The sequence below is a fragment of the Pholcus phalangioides genome, unplaced genomic scaffold (assembly GCF_987345545.1).
Source record: "Pholcus phalangioides strain wild (caught in Gottingen) unplaced genomic scaffold, Ppha-v1.0 ptg000009l_1, whole genome shotgun sequence".
NCBI lineage: Eukaryota > Metazoa > Arthropoda > Arachnida > Araneae > Pholcidae > Pholcus > Pholcus phalangioides.
Genome location: NW_028301602.1, coordinates 50,542,608 through 50,565,157, shown reverse-complemented (window position 1 = coordinate 50,565,157; position 22,550 = coordinate 50,542,608). Strand labels below are relative to the sequence as shown.

Sequence of the window (22,550 nt, the reverse complement as noted above, 5' to 3'; positions counted from 1 at the left end):
CAGGAAGAAAAAAAAATGTATCCTCCCAGTGTCCGATAGGATCGTTAGGCGAGGTCGTTTAGCACTACTTCTTGTGACGTCACAACCCTACGCAAAGGCCGGTTATCTAGGTGGTCGTGCTAGTGTCCTGGGCTCTAGACTGCACCAAATTCACCTTTTATAACTGTTTCTACATTACATGGGTGTGCCAAAATGTGTACTTGCCCCATTTGAGAAAGTATCTAGTTGCGGTGCTAGATAGATGGCACCACCTACTGAACACAAAACACGCCAAATGCTGGGTTCACACACACACAAGCACACTGTTTAGTTTCTCCAACACAAATCAGGTGTAGCTCCCATATTCAGGTGTGAAAATATGTGGCAGTTAAATGGCAACAGATCAGAATGGTGGACCATCAGGGAAGGGAAATAAAATCATTTTACCAGGAAATCCGAAGTGTGAATAGGAAATGAAAAGATAAATGTCAGAGAGGAAAGAATCTGATTTGCTTTAAATTTGATAAGAAGATATTGAAAATGCCAAGATATTTTTAACAAAATGTAAAATCAATCAGAAGGGAATTTATACATTGATTGTTAGTAAATATATAAATGTGTGCCTTCAACTGTTAATTAAAGGGGATCCTGCTTATAACGTTTTTCAAAAACCGTCATAAAAAACATTATAAATAGGAAAACACTATAAACAGGAAATCGCAATTAGAATTACTTATTGTCAGGACCATGAAAATAAGTTGTACTAAGTGGAAAAACATTCTGAATGGGAGAAATGTTATAAGCGGGATCAACTGTATATTTGTTCTAGATTTATTACATGTGCGGAATTCCATACATTAAATTCTCAGTGCTAATGAGCTTCTTTTCAAGTTTTTCCTACTAGTAGACAATGAAAGTAAATGAACCTTTTCGGATAGAACATGCTTTTAGAAATGAATTATACTTGATTCAAAGATCTCTTCTTCTCTTACCCAGAACATGACCCACCACTCAGTCTCAAGCAAGAAATATAAGCAGGTGATCAAAGATCTAGAGCACACTGGAAGAAAATTCATAGAGATACCAGTGAATTATGGGGGAGGGGGGGGGGGGTCAGGCATAATTTATTTCAAGATAAATTTTTTTGAGAGGGACCCACTTTCACTCATAAAGGACCCAGATCTTTCAAATAACCTGGGTTCCGGGACCCAGGTAAATTAAGAGTCCAGTGGCATCTCTGGATGCCATTGTGTACAGATGACCTTTCACTGTTAATTCCAATTCAACCACGCAATGCATGTTGGTTGGTAACACAGCTGGATGTCAATAGTCTTTGATACTTCTGTTGTGTGTTTGTCAGTTGCCCCATGGCTCTCGCACCTCTCTAAATACCAGGTGTACAAGTATGAAATGTGGATTTTTTGTTTAAAAAAAACACGTTAAATTCGGAAGAATGATAAAAAGTGCTTTATTCAAAATATGCCCCATTGCTTGTTATACATTTCCCCCATCTTTCCTGAAATTTGTGAATACCACGCCAGTAAAAATCTTCCCCTTTTGCTGCGAACTATTCATCGAGCTATTTTTTCACATCTTCGTACGAACCAAAGCGCTGCTCAGAAAGTGTGTGACCCATCAATGCAAACAAGTGGTAATCGGAAGGAGCCAAGTCTGGTGAATAAGCCGCATAGGGTAGAACTTCCAGCTGAGTGCTTCCAATGTGCCGTGAACCGCTTTTGCCGTATGTGATGGAACATTGACCATTGAACATTGTCAAGGAGCATTTCACATTGTCATGGGACATTGCGATTGGAAACAGCTTGTTGACTAACTCCCAATTGCTCTGCGAGTTGTTTTTGTGTCTGTGTAGTATCATCTTCATCCAACAATGCTTCCAATTCCACATCTTTTTTTTTTTGGCGGTTTTCCATGCTCCTTGTCTGCAACATCGAAGTCGCCACTTTTGAAACACCGGAACCATCATTCACACGTATCTTGCGATGGAGCATGTTCACCATAAGCTTCTCGAAGTAATCGGTATGATTCAGCAGCAGTTTTCTTCAAATGAAAACAAAAAAATTAATGCTGTCCGCGAATGCTCTTTGTTCAGTATAATTTTCGACATATTGAACACAACAATACAACACTATGCACCCACTTTTCCAATTTATCACTCGTGCGCATTTGACACTTGTTGATGACACAACAAGATGGCACAGTGTCAAATCTTTATAGCACAAACTGCATTGGTGCACCATCTGTTTTCTGAAATCCGCATTTCATACTTGTACACCTGGTAACAACCACCTTTTGCCTGGTTGTACCAACAGTGGCATCTGAACTGGGGGTTATGTGCGTGCTTGAGCACCCATGTTTATTTATGACATGGGTCAGAGCTGCCCCCCCCCCAAATTGATTCAAAGCGACTTCCAGCATTCCCTTAACTGCCTTTAATCAATACCAGCTAATCCTTTATATCATCAATTCTGACATGAATAACCATCATTGTACCATCCACATCTGTCATTGTCTCTATCTTTTTCACCATAGGCCCAAGGTCTTTTTGAACACACTGCAACTCACTTGCATACAACACATGCAGTCTTCCTCTACATCCGGCAAACTCAATTTCCAGCAACATCAGATAGTTCCATCCAACTATGAAGTCATACGACTGCACATTTGTGCTGACATACATATACACAAATAAGCACTTTGAGAAATGTTGATTTAAGTCTACATATGCAATAGGCCAGTGGTTCTCAACCTTTGGAAGCCTGCGGCCCGGTTTCATTCATTTTTATAAGTGGAAGGCCCGGTCCAACACACATGATTAACGGAACATTAATGGGGGAAAAGGAAACAGATCAGTCGCAGCCCGGTATGAATGATGTCACGGCCTGGTGGTTGAGAAACACTGCAATAGGCCACATATACGGCTCAACCAAAAGAGAGCAAGCAGGTTTTCTAAAATGCTCTACCCCAAAATTAAGTACCACTCATTGTCAACCAGGTGAGCGCATTTTATAGGCCTGTTGCTATACACGACAATAGTATTGATCAAAGTCATCTTTTATAATATTAATATACAATATTTTCAGCATGTATAACTAAAATAAATGATAATATAAAAAAAAATTAATATTCGTAAATACCCAAAATGATGACTAAATATTTTTAGAGTAATGAATCTGCAGAAATGATTGCTATCTAAAGATTCTTGATTATAAACAAACTATTCAAAGACCACTTACACACAGAAATAAATGAAAACATTAAAATAGAAATCAGTGAAATTAGCTAAAAAATTTCATCAATCTTATCCTGCGAGACATCGAGGTCGTGACTTTTTTTTTTTGATGCATATTTATTTATTTCATTTTTTTTTACAACATACAGAGATTTAGATTAGTTTAAACAAAACATATTTATCATCCAGAGGCTGTGATGCCTGCACGGATGATTGAAAATTTACATGATAATTAATGAATAAAATATCTAAAAACATACGACATGAACAGAAAGATTTAAAAAAAAGACAGATACAACATAAGAGACAAAATTATCACTGTCAAATAAAAAAATACATAAAAATAAAAGAATCAAGAACGAAAAAATGTACACAACACAAAAAAAGACAAAGTTCTTAATGCATGGTGAGAAATGTAAAATAAAACAAAACATTATAGATAAAAAATATATGAGGAAAAAAAATTAAACTCGCACATACCTAGACAAACACAAACAAGAACAAATTTTTTTTTTATTGAAAAAATACACATAATTAAAGTGGCAAAGCTAAATTGAATAAATTTTATTGCTCCTCCTAAAGGTCAAAATAAGAGTCTACATCGTCTATTGAAATTAATAATTTGAATAATGTTTTAAATGCCGCGTGTGTGGGTATATTTTGTATTTCTAGTGGTAGTGAATTATATAATTTCGGAGCTAAATGATAAAAATGTTTACGAAAAATTTCTTTCCTAAAAGTAGGAATACTGTAAATCATATGAAGTCTACGCTCGGAAACATCTTTTAAACTGCATAAGCCTTTATTACGGTTTAAGAACAGAATAATACGAAAAAGAGCATTATGGCGTAAAGGAAGTAGATTTAGATTTCTAAAAATTGTAGAAGAATGAGGTTGACCCCGATTCAAAGTTTTGAAAACTCTTTTTTGTACTGAAAATAAAGGCAATAAATTAGTTTTATAATCACCACCCCAAATAATTACACCATAATTTATAAGTGAATAAAACCAAGCATAGTAAAGGTCTTTTAAGAAATTAGCGGAAACTTTCTTACTTATATAATAAAAATTATATAAAACAAAACTAAGTTTTTTAAGTAGTTCATGAACATGAGATTTCCATTTTAAATTGCTGTCTACATTTAAACCCAAGTATTTAATACTATTTACTTCTTGAATTGCATCGCAATGACAATGAGGTTGAAAATCACAAGCGAGGGTATGAAATTTTAGATTAAGATGTAAATCAGATTGCATAAGATTGAAATTAACGTATTTTGTCTTCTGTAAATTTAATTTTAAATCATTAGTATAGAACCATTTTTGAATTAATATTAGATCGCGGTTAATATGATTCTTAAGGCTGTCAAGATCATCACATGAATACATTAAAACAGAATCATCTGCATAAGTGATCATGGAGCAGTCAAATTCTAAATTACCAAGATCATTAATGAAAATCAGAAAAAGTAAAGCACCCAATATAGATCCTTGTGGGACTCCTATTTATATGGACATAATTACTGAAATTATCCTGTATTTTGACTCTTTGTTCTCTATTATATAAATATGAAGTGAACCAATTTAAAAGATGACCCCGAATACCAGCTGAATTAAGTTTTTGAATGAGAATATAATGGTTCACATTGTCAAAAGCCTTTGAAATATCTAAAAATATTGCAACAGTAAATTTGTTCTTGTCAATGCCACTATAAATAAATTTTGAAAAGGCCAAAAGGGCATTTTTAGCACCTCGTCCCTTTAGAAAACCAAATTGGTTTTTAGCAAAAAAATTCACAGAATACAAAAAATTATATATTCTAATTGAAAGAATCTTTCAATAAGTTTAGAAAAAATCGGTACAATTGAGATAGGCCTATAATTCAGCAGAGAATTTTTATCGCCAGCTTTAAAAACAGGAGTAATAGTAGCTCGTTTCAGGAAATACAGTAAGTTGAAATGAGGTATTTATGAACTTTGTGATAAATGCGACATTATTTGCAGCAAACTCTTTGATCAAGTAAATATTAATTCCATCGTAATCATACGAATTAGTTTTAGAAAAAGAATTTAAAGTGCTATGTACCTCAAGATCGACAACATCAAAAAAGGCAAAGGAATTTATGGTAGGCACAAAGTATTTTTTAAAATCATCATTGTTACCAAATAAAGATGTATTGTGGCTTATATGATCAAAGTGGGTGTTGAATTGATTTGCAAGTTCTAGAGTATCAGTAGAATCTGGCAACACAATAGCTTTATTTTGTTTTTCCACAATACTGTTAATAAATTCCCATTTCTTTTTATTAGTATCGCATTTCATAAACTGTTGCTTGTAATATTCATTTTTAACTAATTTAATATGGATTTTAAGCTCATTGGCTGTGCATTGATACAGTGTTCTGTAGATTCTGTCAAATGGATATTTCCACATTTTTTTATACAGTTTTTCTTTTCTACGAACCATACGTAACAATTCGTTTGTCATCCAGTTATTAATAAATGGATATTTCCGCATTTTTTTATACAGTTTTTCTTTTCTACGAACCATACGTAACAATTCGTTTGTCATCCAGTTATTATTAAATTTATGCGTTCTCCTAGTGCGATATTTGAAATTATTTTTAATAGAATTCAATACAAATGCAAAAGTTTTATATTGCGTATCGATATCAACATTATCCCTCCAATTTTTGTCGATTACTGTAAAATACCTACAATCAGAAATTTTTGAGCTTGGAACTGTATTATGGCTCAGTTTCATAACTATGGGAAAATGATCAGTTAGATTATTAATAATTATTCCAGAAGAAATAGAGGATGGGTTATTTTGTGATTTAAAAAAAATATGATCGATGCAAGTGGATGTATCTCTCACTCTAGTAGGCTTATTTATCAGACACTTAAAACCATATTGGCTTAGACAGTTCAGGTAATCAAGGACGTCAATACTGTTTGTGAAAATGTCTATATTTAAATCCCCAAAAATTATAATACTATCGAAATTAAGGTAGGATAAAACAGATTGAAGCTCATTATTAAATTCAGCTATTGTGAATTGGTGAGAACGATAGATAAGAATGCAATATTAAATTCCCTACTGAATAATAGGATACATTCAGCCGTAGTGAAATGAATATCAATCTTATTAAAAATCAGATTTTTTCGTACAAAGACTGCGATTCCCCCCGACCTGCTATTTTCTCTGCAACAGAAAAAAATTAATAAAGATATTTTGTTCAAACAACCTGAAAATTCTGATAAAAAATTATCATCGTTAGCTCGCAAACTCTGAATATTTGTATGAAATATATTTAAACTATACTTGGTAGGTAAAGACGTAAAAAATGCACTTATATCATCCAGACCTGTAATAATTTTACAATCATAATCAGGTTCAGTTATTATATCAGTTAAGAAATCGAAGGTAAATCCTTTTCAGAGTTTATTCGTATGACTCTGGATGATTCATTCTTTCGCAAAAAAATTTTGCCGTCACGTACCCAACCAAACTTATAGTCATGCGCAGCTTTAAATTTTCGTACATGGAAAAACAACTTCTTCAGCTCAAGAGTTAAATGTTCATTGAAATATACCGGGATAGTAGAGAATCGTGAATTGATTTGTGATGCACTTACTTTTTTATCTTTCAGTTTCCTCAACACCTGATCACGCACCAGCTTAGACAAGAATTGAACGATAATCGGTTTAGGTTTGTCTTTATTCATACTAGGCACACAGTGAGCGACCATTATGCTGTTGATCATTTCACATTCAGCCGAATCTTTGATCTTAGATAAGATCTGGGACAGATTACGTGGAGAATTCAAAGGATGAATTCAGTGACAAGCTGTATAATTGAGCCTTCATCAATGCATTATAAGCGGTTCACGGAACCTTTGCCCCCGATATTTCGCCTCCGACCTTTTGTCCCGACATCTCGCCCCTGGCACGTTTCGTCCCCGTTACATTTGGCCCCCGGAAATTTTGCCCCTGACATCTCACCCCGGGAATTTCGCCCTGACACTTCGCCTGCCCTGACCATATCAATGACCCAGTGAGTGACCATATGAGTGACTCAATGAGTGACCATATGAGTGACTCGGTGAGTAATCAAGTAAATCGGAAATTTTTTTTATCTCTGATATTTCGCCTGGCCTGATCGTACGCGTGACCGTACGAGTGAACATATGAATGATGGTACGAGTGGACAAGTGAGTGACCACATGAGTGATCAAGTGAGTTGGACATTTACTCGTGACATTTTGCTTCCCTTGACAGCATGAGTGAATACATGAGTGATCGAGTAAATTGAAAATTTACCCCCCGGACATTTCACCTGCCCTGACCATATGAGTGACCCAGTGAGTGATCATATGAGTTACTCAGTGAGTAATCAAGTGAATCAGAAATATACCCCCTGACATTTCGCCTGCCCTGATCGTACTCGTGACCGTATGAGTGAACATATGAATGATGGTACGAGTGGACAAGTGAGTGACCACATGAGTGATCAAGTGAGTGAATATATGAGTGACAGAGTTAAATAAAAATTTACCGCCGGACATTTCACCTGCCCTAACCGTATGAGTGATCATATAAGTGCAATAAATTGCAATTTTTGGCAAAATTTAGTGATAAGCCATATTCAGCATTGCAATTTCCTGCATTCTCCTCGATGATGCATGGTGAACCTATAAGTATGAAGGTTTTTATTTAAACCCATCTGTGGATATCAGTAATATCAATTACAACGGTTGAATAATTTTGTCAAGTCTGCCTGCGGATCACCTATGTTAGACCATCACCTAGTTATTACGCGGACTATAGGTTGAGAAACACTGCACTCGATTAAAAAGCATTTACCAACACAATCTAAAAACATATATTATTATTAAGACATATTATTGTATAGGTATACCGTTATATATCGAGTGTCAGTGCTGCGTGGTTTCATCGCGCACGAAATATTGCTGCAAGTACCATTAAACGTAAATTTCTATACAAACGTTTCTTACATCGGAAGCCTTCCCATGGCTTATAATAGTGGTTGTTGAAGAGTTCGTGGTACCTTCCAAAGCTTTCAAAATTTTGTTGTCCTGAGGCAAGGAAAAATGAGTGTTTTACTGCAGTAGTGAGAGCAATAACACTCAGGAATGCGTACAGTGGGAGTTGCCATCAAGGCGCCACTATAGAATGCATTTTATAAGAAATGTCCAGTTACATCAAAAAACCGTTCACCGTTCAGATGATATCTCTGGAGTACAATTAAAAATATCTCTTCCACCAGTAGAAGTTTTTCTTTCATCTCGCTGGCATGTACCCGGGAAAATGGTAATTTAATCGTTATTAAAGAATGATGGAACTCTAAAAGTAAGTTGGTGCAGTGAAGTATTAAACTATTATCAGCAGAAATATTGAAATTGATCAGAAATTGGCTGTGCTACTGAGGTGATTGCGCGGAGAGCACGGCTCAAGAGCCACCATTACTTCACAATCATTCATCTCCCAAATTTGCCTCTCCCTTTAGCCTACTTCCCTGGATAATAGACCACTTTGCCCGACCTATAATTACACCGTGGACTATACACCAGAACGGACGAAAATTTCGTTATAACACAGCGGAACCCGATTATCTGGGGATTGGTGGCAATGTCGACCACGGTTAACTGAAAACCACTCTTGAAGCGAAAAGTGCTAAAAAAATTGCAGAACGGTAATCACAAAATACTCCGAACAAAATACTAGTATATGGAGCCGGCCTAGAGTACGTGTGGAGGGTGCCACAGCACTGGGCCGCAAAATGTGCAAACCAGGCCCTACTACAGTTGAATCCCGTTGTAACGAATACCTTTATAGCGAAAATCTTGTTTTAACTAACACTTTTGTAATCTCCCAAATAAGTTCACATAGGAAGAATGCAAAAACCTGGAAAATTCCTTTATAACGAAATTTCGTTTTAATGAAGTGATTTCTATGGTCTCTTGGAGTTCGTTATAACGGGATTCGACTGTAATGTAGTCCTCATATTGTCTTAGAGATAATCTCTGACTTTTGTTTTTGTTTTAATTCTCGTTTTCCGTTATTAGAGACAGCTGGTTACGCAAAGTAAGCTTGAGTATTCAAAACGAACATACCTCCAATATCAGCAGTACTTCTCATTAACAGGAAGAAAAGAAACACCTTCTCTCCTCATTTGCAGAAATATTTTGAAGCCCACTCCCCTTTACCTTTGCATTTGTGTCACATTTTGTAATTTTGTACCACAGGTATTCTGCTTCCCAGAAAGTCGAGGTTCTGCTGAAGTTTTCTTGCAGATAGCAACCTGGCTACTGTTTTAGTCACTAGCGATTCGGAAGATCACTCGCCTCGCAGGTTTCAAGCAAGGTAGTAAAAGAAACTGAAACCAGTGTGATGCTTTTACCAATAAGTGTAAAAAAACAGGAAATACATTGATGATTTAAATACATACTTTTGATGGAAAAATTACGAGGAATGCGATGTTTCATAGTTATGGTATGACATGTTCAAAATTAAACGTGATTCCTCTGAGATAGTCAATTGCATTGCGGTTTCGGAAATCAAGAACAATTCTTTTGATCCTGGCTGAAATAGCAGCATATTTCTTGTTTTTTGGGTTCCCCAGATTTCAGGCAATGAGCTGAGTTACTTCGAAATGGTGCAGCCCCTGTATTTTCAAAAAGTCGATGAATCGATATATGTTCGGGGATAAGGTAGCACAGGTTTCCTGGAATCCCCTGTGCAACCCTTCTACGCAGTTATTGGTTTGGTGCTGATCATTCCGCGTTCGAGCATAAACATTCCAAAGTTCTATTGCAAACATGGGCGATTGGCGACCTCTTCGTTGTCGTCTTCCAATATATGTATCCTCGAAGTAGTTTGCAACGACTAAAGCTTCACTGGGGAAGTTATCCGCCTCAATCAAAACCTCGAATGTTTGAATGACATCTGCAGGTGGAACAAACGCCAATGCTGGAATCATGCGTATCCAACGAGCAAATTCATGATCCTGTTCGTATCTACTCTTTAATCCCTCCTGCTGAACTTTTCGCCAAACGCTTTGCGAAAGATGAAAAAAACACCTGGTGTTTGCTATGCCAGGAAATTCCTGTTGGAATGCCTGTAGCGTACTTTGCTCAAAATCAGTCATGAGTCGCTGGGGTTGAAGTCCAGTTTGCAAATTTGAGTTCTCGAAGCAACTTCACGTATGTAGCCCGAGTTTTATTAGGTAAAAGTGAGTAGACCATCGGAATTGTGGCATCAAACGAAACCACGTGAACTGTGTAGAGTTGCTGGAAATGCATCGGTGCAGCACTGAAAGTTCCATCAGCAAACCACTCTTGGCTACGCGCCAGCAATTGCAGATTGCTTCTTGTCGAAAAAATTAGCATCCGACCTGGGAGCAATTCTTCGCGAGAGTCATACATGAGGAACTGTTGTACATTGCAATCTATAATGACTGCCTGATAATTTTGGGGAATCACCAGGTCCCGGAGATTGCTCGGTAAAGCAGGAGCGCCATTGTTGCATCTTCATTGTTGCGCTTCAGTAACTCCTTTTTTGGAAGTAATGCTGTGACATTGCCATGAGCTTCTGCAATAACTGACGAGACTATCTGCTGTGGTCGTTCGTTCGTAGTTATTGCATGTTGGCGTATTTGGTTCATCAGTTGCAACGCTTCTGGCCTTGCAGCTTGAGCTGCATGGTTATGATTATTTACGACTTTCATAATCGGACCGTCTGAGCCAACAGTCCAAACACGCCCCTTGCAAGTGGTTCGTTTTTCGCAAACCCAGATTCCATATTGCTCATCTGCAGATTTCTTTGAGAATATGTATATGTGGTTGTTAACATCGACCAATTTCCTTTTTCCTCTTATTGATAGAACACTTTCGGCCATGTTACGCCTAGGATCAAATACGTCGAGGCACACGAATAATATGCTGATACAACACTTAAACAACACTCAACTTGTAGGATGCACAACTGGCAATTACACAGAGAAAACAGCAAACGTATTTTGTCCAGTAAGCAAGCAAATGTAATGAAATCTTGATGTAGACAGACTGCATTGTCATTCGCAGAGCCTGTTCAGAGCCCCTCTCAGACAACAGGTGACGAAGCAAACGCGTAAGGCGACATGTTCACAGGGACGGTGTTTTTCATAAAACATTTGTTTTGGCGATCGAAACCAGACAGAAATAAAAGTGCAAACTCGTAAATAAGCACTGGTGAATACAATACTTTTGAGTTATTCAACGCAATTCGTTCTTATCAACACCCTTTATTACACTGGTAGCGGCGCCGGTCTATATAGCCTCTTCTCGTCTATATAGTGCTGGTCTCTACAGATGCGGGTTTCTTCTAGGTTCCTTCTCTTTACAGACATTGTTGCGATTCATCAACATTGATTTCCCTTTCTTTGCCAAATTCCTCAGCCACTTCAGACTCATTGTTCACATTCCCACAAATTCCTCTTTCGACACCGAAATGTTTTGACTACTCTACTTTGATAACCTGTTCTCTTTCAGTCGTTTCTAGAAATCGGTCTGATTGACTCCTTTGTTTAGAAACACAGTGTCGTTGAAAGCGGTAGCCTTTACCTCATTCCTTTGCGGTGGTCATCCTCCGCCTCAAAAATAAAAAAGCTTTAATACCATTTCATTTTACTAGCTTTGTCCGAAGACACCATTACAATTTGACAACCTCATGTCGCCAGAATTGTCGGCACTACAATGCAGGTCACCTCTACTGCTGCCACAAATATATTGGCTTAAGTAGGAAGCGTGACGGGAGGGAAAAGGTACCTCAGGGGATTTTAATGTTTTTGTTCAGGAAGCGGTAATACCTCTTCTTATATTGAAAAATTTCACAGCAACGTAAATTTGGGAAAAATATTTTATGCTTCAACTGAAAATACCAAATTCTTAGGATCCATTAAAGTGCTACGTAACCACCTATAAAAAGGGAGGAGATGAGGAGGATCATCTTTGCAGACGCTCCATCCTCGCACTCGGTCAATCACTCACTTGGTCAATCATACGGTCATTCACTTTATCAATCTTTCGGTCACTCATGAAGCCACTCAATTGGTCACTCACTTGGTCACTCATTCACTTATGCGTTCCATCACTCAGTAACTCTCTTGGTCACTCACACGGTCAGTCCCTTGATCACTCACTTGGACACTTGTACCGTCACTCACCTGGTCACATATACAGTCGCTCACTTGGTCACTCATGCGGTCATTCACTTGGTCACTCATACGCCCATTCGGCCTGTCACTCGGTTACTCATACAGTTAATCACTCAGTCTCTCCCTTGATCACTCATATGCTCAATCACTCAGTCACTCACTTGGAAACTTACACAAGCATTTAATCGGTCACACACTCTTGGTTACTCATTCACTCAAATGTTCCATCGCTCAGTAGCTCCCTTGGCCACTCATTCACTCAAACGTTCCATCGCTCAGTAGCTCCCTTAGTCACTCACACGGTCAATCCCTCGATCACTCATACAGTTAATCACTCGGCCACTCATGCGGCCATTCATTTGGTCACTCATACAGCCATTTGCTCAGTCACTCGGTCACTCATGCGGTTAATCACTCAGTCTCTGCCTTGGTCTTTCATATGCTCAATAGCTCAGTCACTCACTTGGAAACTTATACAGGCATTTCATCGGTCGATCCCTCGCTCACTCGGTCACTCACATGGTCAATTACTCGCCTGAACAGTCATACGGCCACACACTTTTACAGGCAACTACACTCTCACAGATACGGTCACTCATACGGTCATTGTCGTAAAGTCAATTGCACACTAATTGATACGGTCACTCACGTGGCGAGTCATTCTGCCACTCGCTTAGTCATTTGTACGGTCACTAACGCACTCCTACCGTCCATTTCACACTCACTTGGTCACTCATACGTTCAGGGCAGATGAAATGTCAGATGTGAATTTTTCGGGGCCAAACGTACCGGGGTGAAATTTCCGGGGGCCAAATGTAACGGGGATGAAACGTTCCGGGGACGAAAGTTCCGGATCCCATTATGAGCAGGCTATAGAAGTGCTCATTTTAAAAGACCACTAGTTTTGGGCTAGTGATTTTAAAAAAATGCAGCCAAAAAATATTCTAGCATTTAACCCATAGATAGGATTAAAAACGTAAGATATCTACCAATTAGCGCCAATGCATCTTTTGCAGCAAAAATTAATGCAACACCAGATCTCATTTTTGGCAAAGCATGATGTATGAACCCTAATTTAATGAATCAGAAGAAACCAACAATTTTATTTGCTAAACCTAGGAAATTATTAAATAAGGGTAAAATTAATCAGATGCATAAACACACTTGAAACAGCAAATTTTGAAAACTACTTACATTGGGGTTGCTGTTTCAACTTATTTCTAACAATTGAAGAAAAATATAAGTTTGATTTACTTATCTCTGATGAAGAATTGTCTTAATTTAATGCTTTCATTTTCACCTTTCATTTTATAAAAAAAAATAGATTTTTTTTTATTGTATGTATAGGCATTTATTTGATTCTAGATAGTGAATACCTTATCTTGAGATTGTGATAAATATATTTCTACAAAATTTATTTTGACATTTTCTCTCCTATGTGAAATACAGTCAGCCAATTTGTCGCACTGAATTTGTCACTCGCCATTTGTCTCGATACAAAGTTGTTGCAGAACTTCATCACAATACAAATTTGTTGCGGTGTCCATTTGTCATGTAACAAATTTGTCCTAATGTCAATTTATCAGTCAATCCATTGTAATGTCAATTCTTTGCTGTACATGTACCACGAGATTTTATACATAGCTTTTTTGTCCCAGTCATCAGTCGCATGTAACGGATCAGGATGGCATCCTTCTTTATTACTTTGGTTCTGTTATATGGATTGCGGTGAGATTTGATTTGTATTTTATCTCACAGGTGACAGCACTTGTGAAGCCGATGCCATCCTATTGCCACACATGAAATTGCGATATAGACAACCGAACCATCAAGCGAACATGTCCCTGCCATAGATTTTTGTTTTGTCTTATGTTTTGTGTTGTAAATTATTTTAAGAAATTAATTGATCATCCTGAATCTTTATTTTCTACAAAATCATGCAAGCTGTCAACCAAAGGGTTATTATCACATGTTTAGACCGCAGGGACCGCTCAGCTACCAGAAGTCCCAATGGCGTACCATCCAGTCCAGTTAGTCTTACAGCTGTAGGGTGGGGTCTTGCAATTGTTTGACGTGGACTGAATAAAGGTCAGGCGGCTGACGCCCCATCTAAATTTATTTCCCGTGCAGCATTTCGTTTAATATTTTTTTGTTTGAAGGGTTCTCCCAGGGAAGATATTGCATGGTCTCATTGAATTGTTATTTTGTAGTAACTGTTATACTCACTTGCTTTCGGCAGTTGGCTGCAGGCTTCCATCGGAGTATGTTTTTATTCTTCTTATTCCCTATGTATTATCTTGAATGGCATGATCAGGGAGCTTGACCAGCTCAGATTATGTTTTTGTGTTGCCGTCCCAAAAAATTGTTTTATTTCTGAAAACCTGTTTTTGTATGCAAATTATGTAACTGTGATGTCAGTTTAATCGGAAAACGAAGTGTTTCTGGTGGACAACTGGTCCTAGAAAGACTGCTTTAAAGCGTGTAAAATACTCTTCTTTTGTTCTCATTATATATAATCACAACTACTTCTCGTACTACTACGACTCACACAGCTACTTATGTAGCTTAGCCTATCGTTCCAGACTTAGGACGTTTAACTAAAGATATATTGTACTGTAATTAGCTCTTAGGAGAGTCTGGTTGAATTGATTTTAAATGAAAGTCTCTAATAGCATTGCACCAAGTCTTTCAAGTGAATTCTCGGGGACGAAACACAGAGGTTTCCCTATGAAGCTAGGAACCTGTTGGTCTGACCATAAATATTAACTGCAAATATTGTAACAAAAACTGAAATCATTTCATTACTCAAGACATTTTGCATTTATCTAACAGTTTGCAAAAACCAATTATCACGCTAACTTTACACAGCTTCAATATTTGACGCAAAATAATTCAGCCTACCCTGGGAAGTCACTTGACATTTCACAAAAAAAAAATTTTCTTACAAAATTATTTATCTTGCAGATCAAACAGCAGCGAACAACTTTGGTGGCTTCTCTGCCTAAAAGGTACTTCTAGAAGCTCTCCCGACACCTAAGTTGGTGTGTCCCCATTAAAAACAGTATGTTCATAGAAAAACTGATCATGGAAGCATGTTATCAGAAAACTTTGTGTTTCAGTGAATTTGAACTGCAGACTTATAAAAGTGCTTGCTATAGAGATTCATCAGTGCTGACAAACTTGGATTTTTCCATTCAACTCAAAATTTTTACATATATTTCTCACTTATTTCATTTATTTGATATGGATTCAATAACATAAAACTGCAAATCAACTGTGGATCTTAATCAACTATTTTTGTAATTAAGTTGCAAAAGTGAATTTTTAAGTTCTACGTGTTCCTATTTTGTTTTCTGAAATTTCATGAATCAGTTTTAGCTGATTAAGAAAACTAATTATAACCAGATTGTATTACTAAGCTTATTGTAATTAAGTTAATGAAGCAAATGTTATATTTAACATAACCTCTCCCTCATAGTAGGGAAAGTGTCATTGAAAAAGCAATATAAGTAATGTTGCTTTTCAGTACGACACTCCATTTATTTTAAATAATGGAAAAGCAATGCAAAATGGCAAATACTCATTTATAATGATTTAATGATATTTTCAATATTCGTGGGAACCAAATTCAAAATAAAATGGGGAAAAATATTTAAATTAGCAAAAAATAAAGCAGGGGTGTCACGTAGAATGACCACTCCCTTATCCAGCCGCATGTGGCTACTACTGACAGCTTCCATCCAAATGTTGGCAAGTCTGCAAATTGATTGCAGACTGAACATTCAAAATGAATGAACAATCGAAAAACATTTTGCGCATATGCAAAGTTATGCATTAAAGAGTTAGCTTAGATTTTTCAAGGCAAACTTCCTTTAAAAAACATTTTCATGAATAAATACCCAGAAAAAAATTAAATGTTATCAATCTTGAAATTACAAAGAAAAATCTTGCTTTGAAACACATAAAATACTCACTTTACAATTACCCAGTAGCTTCATAACACTGGTAGCATGAAAGATTGATTCTAAATTCCCATCTAGTTTTGAATTCACCAACTTGCAAATGGTCTAGTAGGAAAAAAAAATCTATGCTAAAAGAAAATTTGTGCCTTCTAATAAAATCAATTTCTAGTGCTAATGATTTCACAAAAATATTTTTTTTATTTAATGATTTTTTATTATCTGCATCATTCAATATATTTTTTTAGCTTGTATAAAAAAAGGGATAGCCCAGAAAACAAAATTTCCTGCATATAAAACATAGATGCAGACATTGGAATAAAACCTCTCATTAGTGATGAATGTTGAGCTTTGCCATGCCCCTCCCCCTTCTGGGACTACATAATGATTAGGGCTAGGATTTTTATATATGCCCTAAAAACATCTAAAAAATTCGATAAAAAATACATGTATATGCCCTTAAAAACTAAATAAATATGTCCATTAATGAAAGATATGTCCTAAAAAATTTTCATTCCTATCTGATAAATTTAATTTTAGCAAAATAATATGATAAGTGTTGATGCAGTCTATACTATTTTGAATCATTACTTTTATTGTATAAATAAGAATTTCGTTTTATTATTAATTATGAGTATCAGAATTAATACAAATACAACACCACAATAGGCAAAATGCCCAAGTAGCCGAGAAAAAGATGCCTATAAAAATATGGATGTCATATTTCCAAAAAATATATAGCAACCCAATTAAAAATGCAATTAACAAAAATTGTATACAATATATACACATGATAAAATACTATACAATGCCCATAAAGAATACTTATGGTTGTCTTATACTAAGTATGGATAGCTTCTCGATTTACCCCAACATGTTTATCTTATTTCTTTTTAAACGTGTCAATTGTATTACAATTTACTACCTCCGGGGGTAAGCTGTTCCATTTACTAACAACCCTATTAAATTTAAAAGAATTATTTTCTGTAGGTGGGTGGGCTTGAACCAATGTACCCTGAACTCTTCCCATCTCTAACTCTGTATATTACCAACCCACCACTACAGCATTAAATCAAAATAACATGGCTTTCAATTCTTTTTCTTTTACAGAAATGTTTAATGCAAAAAAAAAATTTCCTTGTCTCCTAGTCATTGAAGATTATGTTTATGTTTTTCGGTTCAGTGTTGATATGCTGCAGCACAGTGGATTTCCTTTCTGTAGCAATGATAAGAGAGAAAATCTAATTTCACAATTCCACACAAATCATTCACAATCGATACAAAAATTATTTACAATTATTATAAGGGTAACTTCCAAATAATTTAACAATATTGAGGTCTTATTGGTTTTTATCTGGCCCTGCTTGAACTTCATGATCAGATGCAATGATCATAATCTCATCAAGCCGAACTTTCTCTTTTGAGTGTTCCCCAGCACGAATTCTGAATTATTATGCTGCCATCTATATGTAAAAATATCTAGCTGAATATCTAAATTTAGGAAAAGCATCACACAAAATTAAAAAAAAAAAAAAGGTAATTCTATTTGATAAAAACTCAAAATTTCCCACAAGTGGCAAAAAATTTCCCCCAAGGACCAATATTAGCAAATTTTTCCCATGAGTTACCATCACTGATTCAAATGATTGATTTAATTATTACAGCCACACACCAGTGTTGATAAAAAGCTAGTATTTTTATGCTCTAAATCTGTGGTTATCAACCTTCGGAAGTCAGCGGCTGGCTAATTTCTTTATAGTGAGTGAAAGGTCCAGTGATACACAGAACTGATGGGAAATAAATGGGTAAAAAATAAGACAGTTAACCACTCGCAGCTCAGTTTGATCTCAGGGCCCGGTAGCGGATCACGGCCCGTGCACTTTAGTATCGTGAAAGTGTTTCATGCTAAACATTGTGCACTTCTGCATGATTTTTGAAAAAGTTGCTAAGATTACAAGTTTGGATGCATATTTCTAGGGTTTGGCTAGAGTTTTACTCTTTAATAATTAGTGAAACTCCCTTAGGTGGCCACCCCCCTTCGTGGCCAGTTTTCTTCGGAAAGGACACAATCAGCTCCATAGACATAATACATATATTAACCCCCATTCTGTGGCCACCTCTGTATGCGGTCGGTGACCACTTTTTTGTAGATTAGAGTTTAAAAAGAAACAGGCTTTTGTGCATTTTTTCCCTTCCTAGTGCATTCAGAGCAGGTAGTTCTTTTTGTATACATAACCTTATTATCTATATATATCAGCATAAACACTTTTTTCGGATCAGATTTTCTGTTCATGACAGTATCAGGTTGGAAACATTTGTAAATAGGATGACAAAGGCTAATGTTACACGGTGGCTGCTAGCTGGTGAGGCAGTTTAAAAATTTGGTGATAGGGTAAACCAGACAAATATAGTCTATGAACGTTACTGAATAAGTAAAGAATGTGGATGTTTCAGCTTTGAGGATACTTTCTTTAAAGATTCAGTAGAACAACAGTGAGGGAGTAAAAGAAATGTGATGCAAGAACATTTACAGGGCTCCCACTCAAAAAATGAGAAAAAGTAGTAAAACGCAGGACTAAAAAGTAGGATGGGGAGGGCAACCCCCTTAGACAACATAATCATAGCATAAAGGAAAAAAATCCTTGAAAAAAAAAATTTTTCAAAAAAAAAATTTAATTTTTAACTAACTTTTTTTTTCATAGCACTATTTCAGTTTCTTACAAGATTGACTCAAGCCAAAGCAAAATGCTAAATGACTTGGTTACAAAACCAATTTTTGGCCAAAACAGTGCACTAGCAACCACTGATAGTTCTTTGCTGTCTCTCCTCATATGTATTACATTCTTTTTTTGGAGTCTTCCAAAGTGCAGAGCTTGTCAACTCTCTTCGACAAGGCACATCATATTTTGAAGACGTACGTTTTTTAAGAATGACGCTCCTTCGAGACCACTTTTGAAAGCACAGTGCAAAATGTGTAGATTACAAGATCCGATGTAAATAAGGCAAGGTGAATCTGTTTTACTGCATTGTCCATCATTTTTTAAAGGGATTTGTTCACATTTTACTGTTCAATGCCAGTGTAATCATTTTTGACAAATGAAGCACTTCCATTTCTAGCTCTTTGCTGAGCATTGTAAATATTGTTTATGCCTCTTCATGCCTTAAAAATACAGAAGACAACTGAATGCTATTGGGTAGCATCAGAATCACCAAACCTAGAATAGGCATATGTATCCAACTGCTTTGAAATGCAAACAACATTTGTAATATTTGGCAATATATCAATGATTTCCTGCTAAATTAAAATCAATTACACAAATTTTGTCGATAGGATTTGTGGTAAAAAAGTAGGAAAAGTAGGACAAAACCGAGAAAGTAGGACATTTTACCGAAAAGTAGGAGGAGTGGGAGCCCTGCTTTTACAATACTTTGCTGTAAATAAAGAACAGATCCCGGACAATACAGATTAAGGTATTGATCGGATGATCTGGTATTTCAAGTTCTGCTTAAGATAGTGAAACCACAATATACATTTAGCTAGTTGAATTCAGCTATTTGATGTCTTATTCCGTGATGTAATAATATGAGCAAGTTAACAAATAATTAACATTTATTTAATTTACTTTAAGAGTGAAATTGTAAGCGAACAACTGTTACAACTACAACAAGACGACTCATCACAATGTACAATATTATACAGTACATTGGACAGAAACGTGAGCGTGTTTTAGCTAGTAGAGCCGGAGAAGGCTTGCACGTCGCAACAGCAATCCCGAGTGATATTGCGTTGCCACAATACTCCCCCAGTAGATTAAATGCCTGCCTGAAAGCGGACTACATGCTTAATTTTTCGGCCAGATTTTGCACTACATGCGTTAGGTATGGGCACATTAACACTGGGAAAGGAAGCGTGTTGGCTTCTTGCTAGATATATGCAGGCTTTACCGATCTATGGAAACAAAAACTTTCTTATTGTTAATTAGCAAGCAAAAATTTTTAGTGTCTCTAGAAATGACATATGGCCCTTGATATGGAGGAACCAATGGACGTCTGACAACAACAGTTCGTAGAAAAATATGAGAACAATCCTTCACGTCCTTTAACACAAACACTGCTTGTTTGGCATGGTTAGAAGCTGGAGTTGGTCTCAGTTTGGACATGTGTTGACGAATCCTCTCAACGAATACAGGTGCTGGAACTGGCTGTTGGTCAGAACTTTAGATGAGTTCCCCGGGAAGTCTGAGGACAAGTTCCGAAAACTAATTCAAATGGTGATGATTGCAGATCTTCACGAACTGTTGATCGAAGAGATAGCAACACCAAAGGAAGAGCCTTGCTCCAATACACTGAGTCTACTACCATCAGAGCACTTTTCATGGGTCGATGAAATCTCTCTACCATCCCATTGGCTTGAGGATGGTAAGAGGTAGCACAAATTCGCTGAACACTGAATAGTCTTGACAAGTGCTGGAAAAGAGGAGATTCAAAATTCGTGCCCTGGTCAGTTGTGATGACATCATCAATTGCTGGGTGTCCCGTTATGGGGTTCCTGATGATCAGGAATGCCATAACGGGATACCCAGCAATTGAACGATGAAGCTGTAGTCTTGGCTGTTTAATCCGGAATAGGAATGGCTTCAGGCCAGCGATCATGTGTATCTATCAATGCAGGTGAGCAAGTATTAATTCCCATGAGATGGCAGAAGAGGGCCGACAATGTCAAGATAGACGTCGAAATCTGTCAGATGGAAACAGATACTGTGCAAGAGGAAACCGTGTGCTTGTAAACCTTCATCTTTTGGCATGAAATGCACTGGCAACACCATGTAGAACAGTTCTTTTCTCATGGATTGCTACACGAAACATTGCTGCAGTAGCTTCAAAGTGGCCTTGGCACTAGGATGTGACAGTTTATGGATCTTGTCTGAGACAATCTTGCGCCAGTTACTTGGAACATAAGGTCTAACACATCCATTAGAAGCATCACAATAGATGGGTGTGTTGCCAGTAGGGAAAGTCACAAGATGCAACTGAAGATTAGCATTTGATGTTAGCAGATTTTCTAAGTCCTGATCATTTTGTTGATCAGCAGCCATGAAATCTAGATCTAAAGAATCGGATAGTTTTATTTCGTTGATTCTTGATGTGTCAGCAATAATGTTTTCTTCACCTGATACGTGCCGAATATCAGTGGTGTACTGACTAATGAGTTCTAGATACTGTGTTTGACAAGCAGATGATCTCTCTAGCTTTTGATTGAACACAAATGTAAGAGGCTTGTGATCGCTGAAAATAACGAGCTGCCTGCCTTCTAACATGTTAGAAGTATTTGACGGCCAAATAAATTGCCGAAAGTTCATGATCAAATGTGCTGTATTTTGTTTGAGTGTGATAAAGTTTTTCAGAAAAAAAACCAAGAGGTTCAAGTCCTCTCTTAACCTTCTGTTGCAATACAGCGCCTGCTGCAAAGTCAGATGCATCAACTTTCAGAACCAATTGAGCATGAGGCTCTGGGAATGCTGAAACAGTGGCATCAACAATTGTTTGCATGATTCAAGCTTCTTTATTAATATCAGTCCAATTGATGGGGTTTTGTCATTCTTAGGTTTATTGCTTACGAGAGCATATAAACAAGATTGTTTTGTTGCAGCGGCCTTCAAAAATCTATAGTCGAAATTTAGAACGGCAAGAAAATTTCTAAGTTCTTTAACTGTCTTAGGCAAGGGGTACTCGACTACGGTACAAACTTTGTAAGGCAAGGGAGAAACTCCTTTTTCCTGATACCAAGAATTCTAAAAAAGAAATTTCGTTAACTCCAGAAACATATTTATGCAAGTTGATTACGAGTCCAAAGTTCTGGAGTCTCTAAAAGAGTGTCTCTAAATGTTGCTTATGGGAAGTGTCATCCTCAGAAAAGATGAAGATATCGTCCAAATAAACAAAACAAAAATCTGATCGCAAAGAATGTTGTCAACAAAACGTTGAAATGTGCTTCCAGTATTTCGGTGACCATATGGCATCTTCAGGAATTTGAACAAGCCAATTGGAATAATTAAAGCGGTTTTTTCAATGTCCTTGGGCTTGATGGGTATCTGCTGATAAGCCCTGACGAGGTCAACTTTTGAAAATATCTTCTTTCCTCGCA

General features: G+C 36.8%; 1 protein-coding gene across 3 annotated transcripts in view; it reads right to left on the bottom strand.

The window, feature by feature from the left end:
- Nucleotides 1-22,550, bottom strand: part of OstDelta (oligosaccharide transferase delta subunit) — a 329,525-nt gene that overhangs the window by 271,939 nt on the left and 35,036 nt on the right. For all 3 annotated transcript variants that reach the window (XM_089236493.1, XM_089236492.1, XM_089236491.1), the window contains exon 3: nt 16,421-16,513. In XM_089236493.1, coding sequence (XP_089092619.1) covers nt 16,421-16,513 — 93 coding nt within the window. The remainder of the gene's footprint in view (nt 1-16,420; nt 16,514-22,550) is intronic.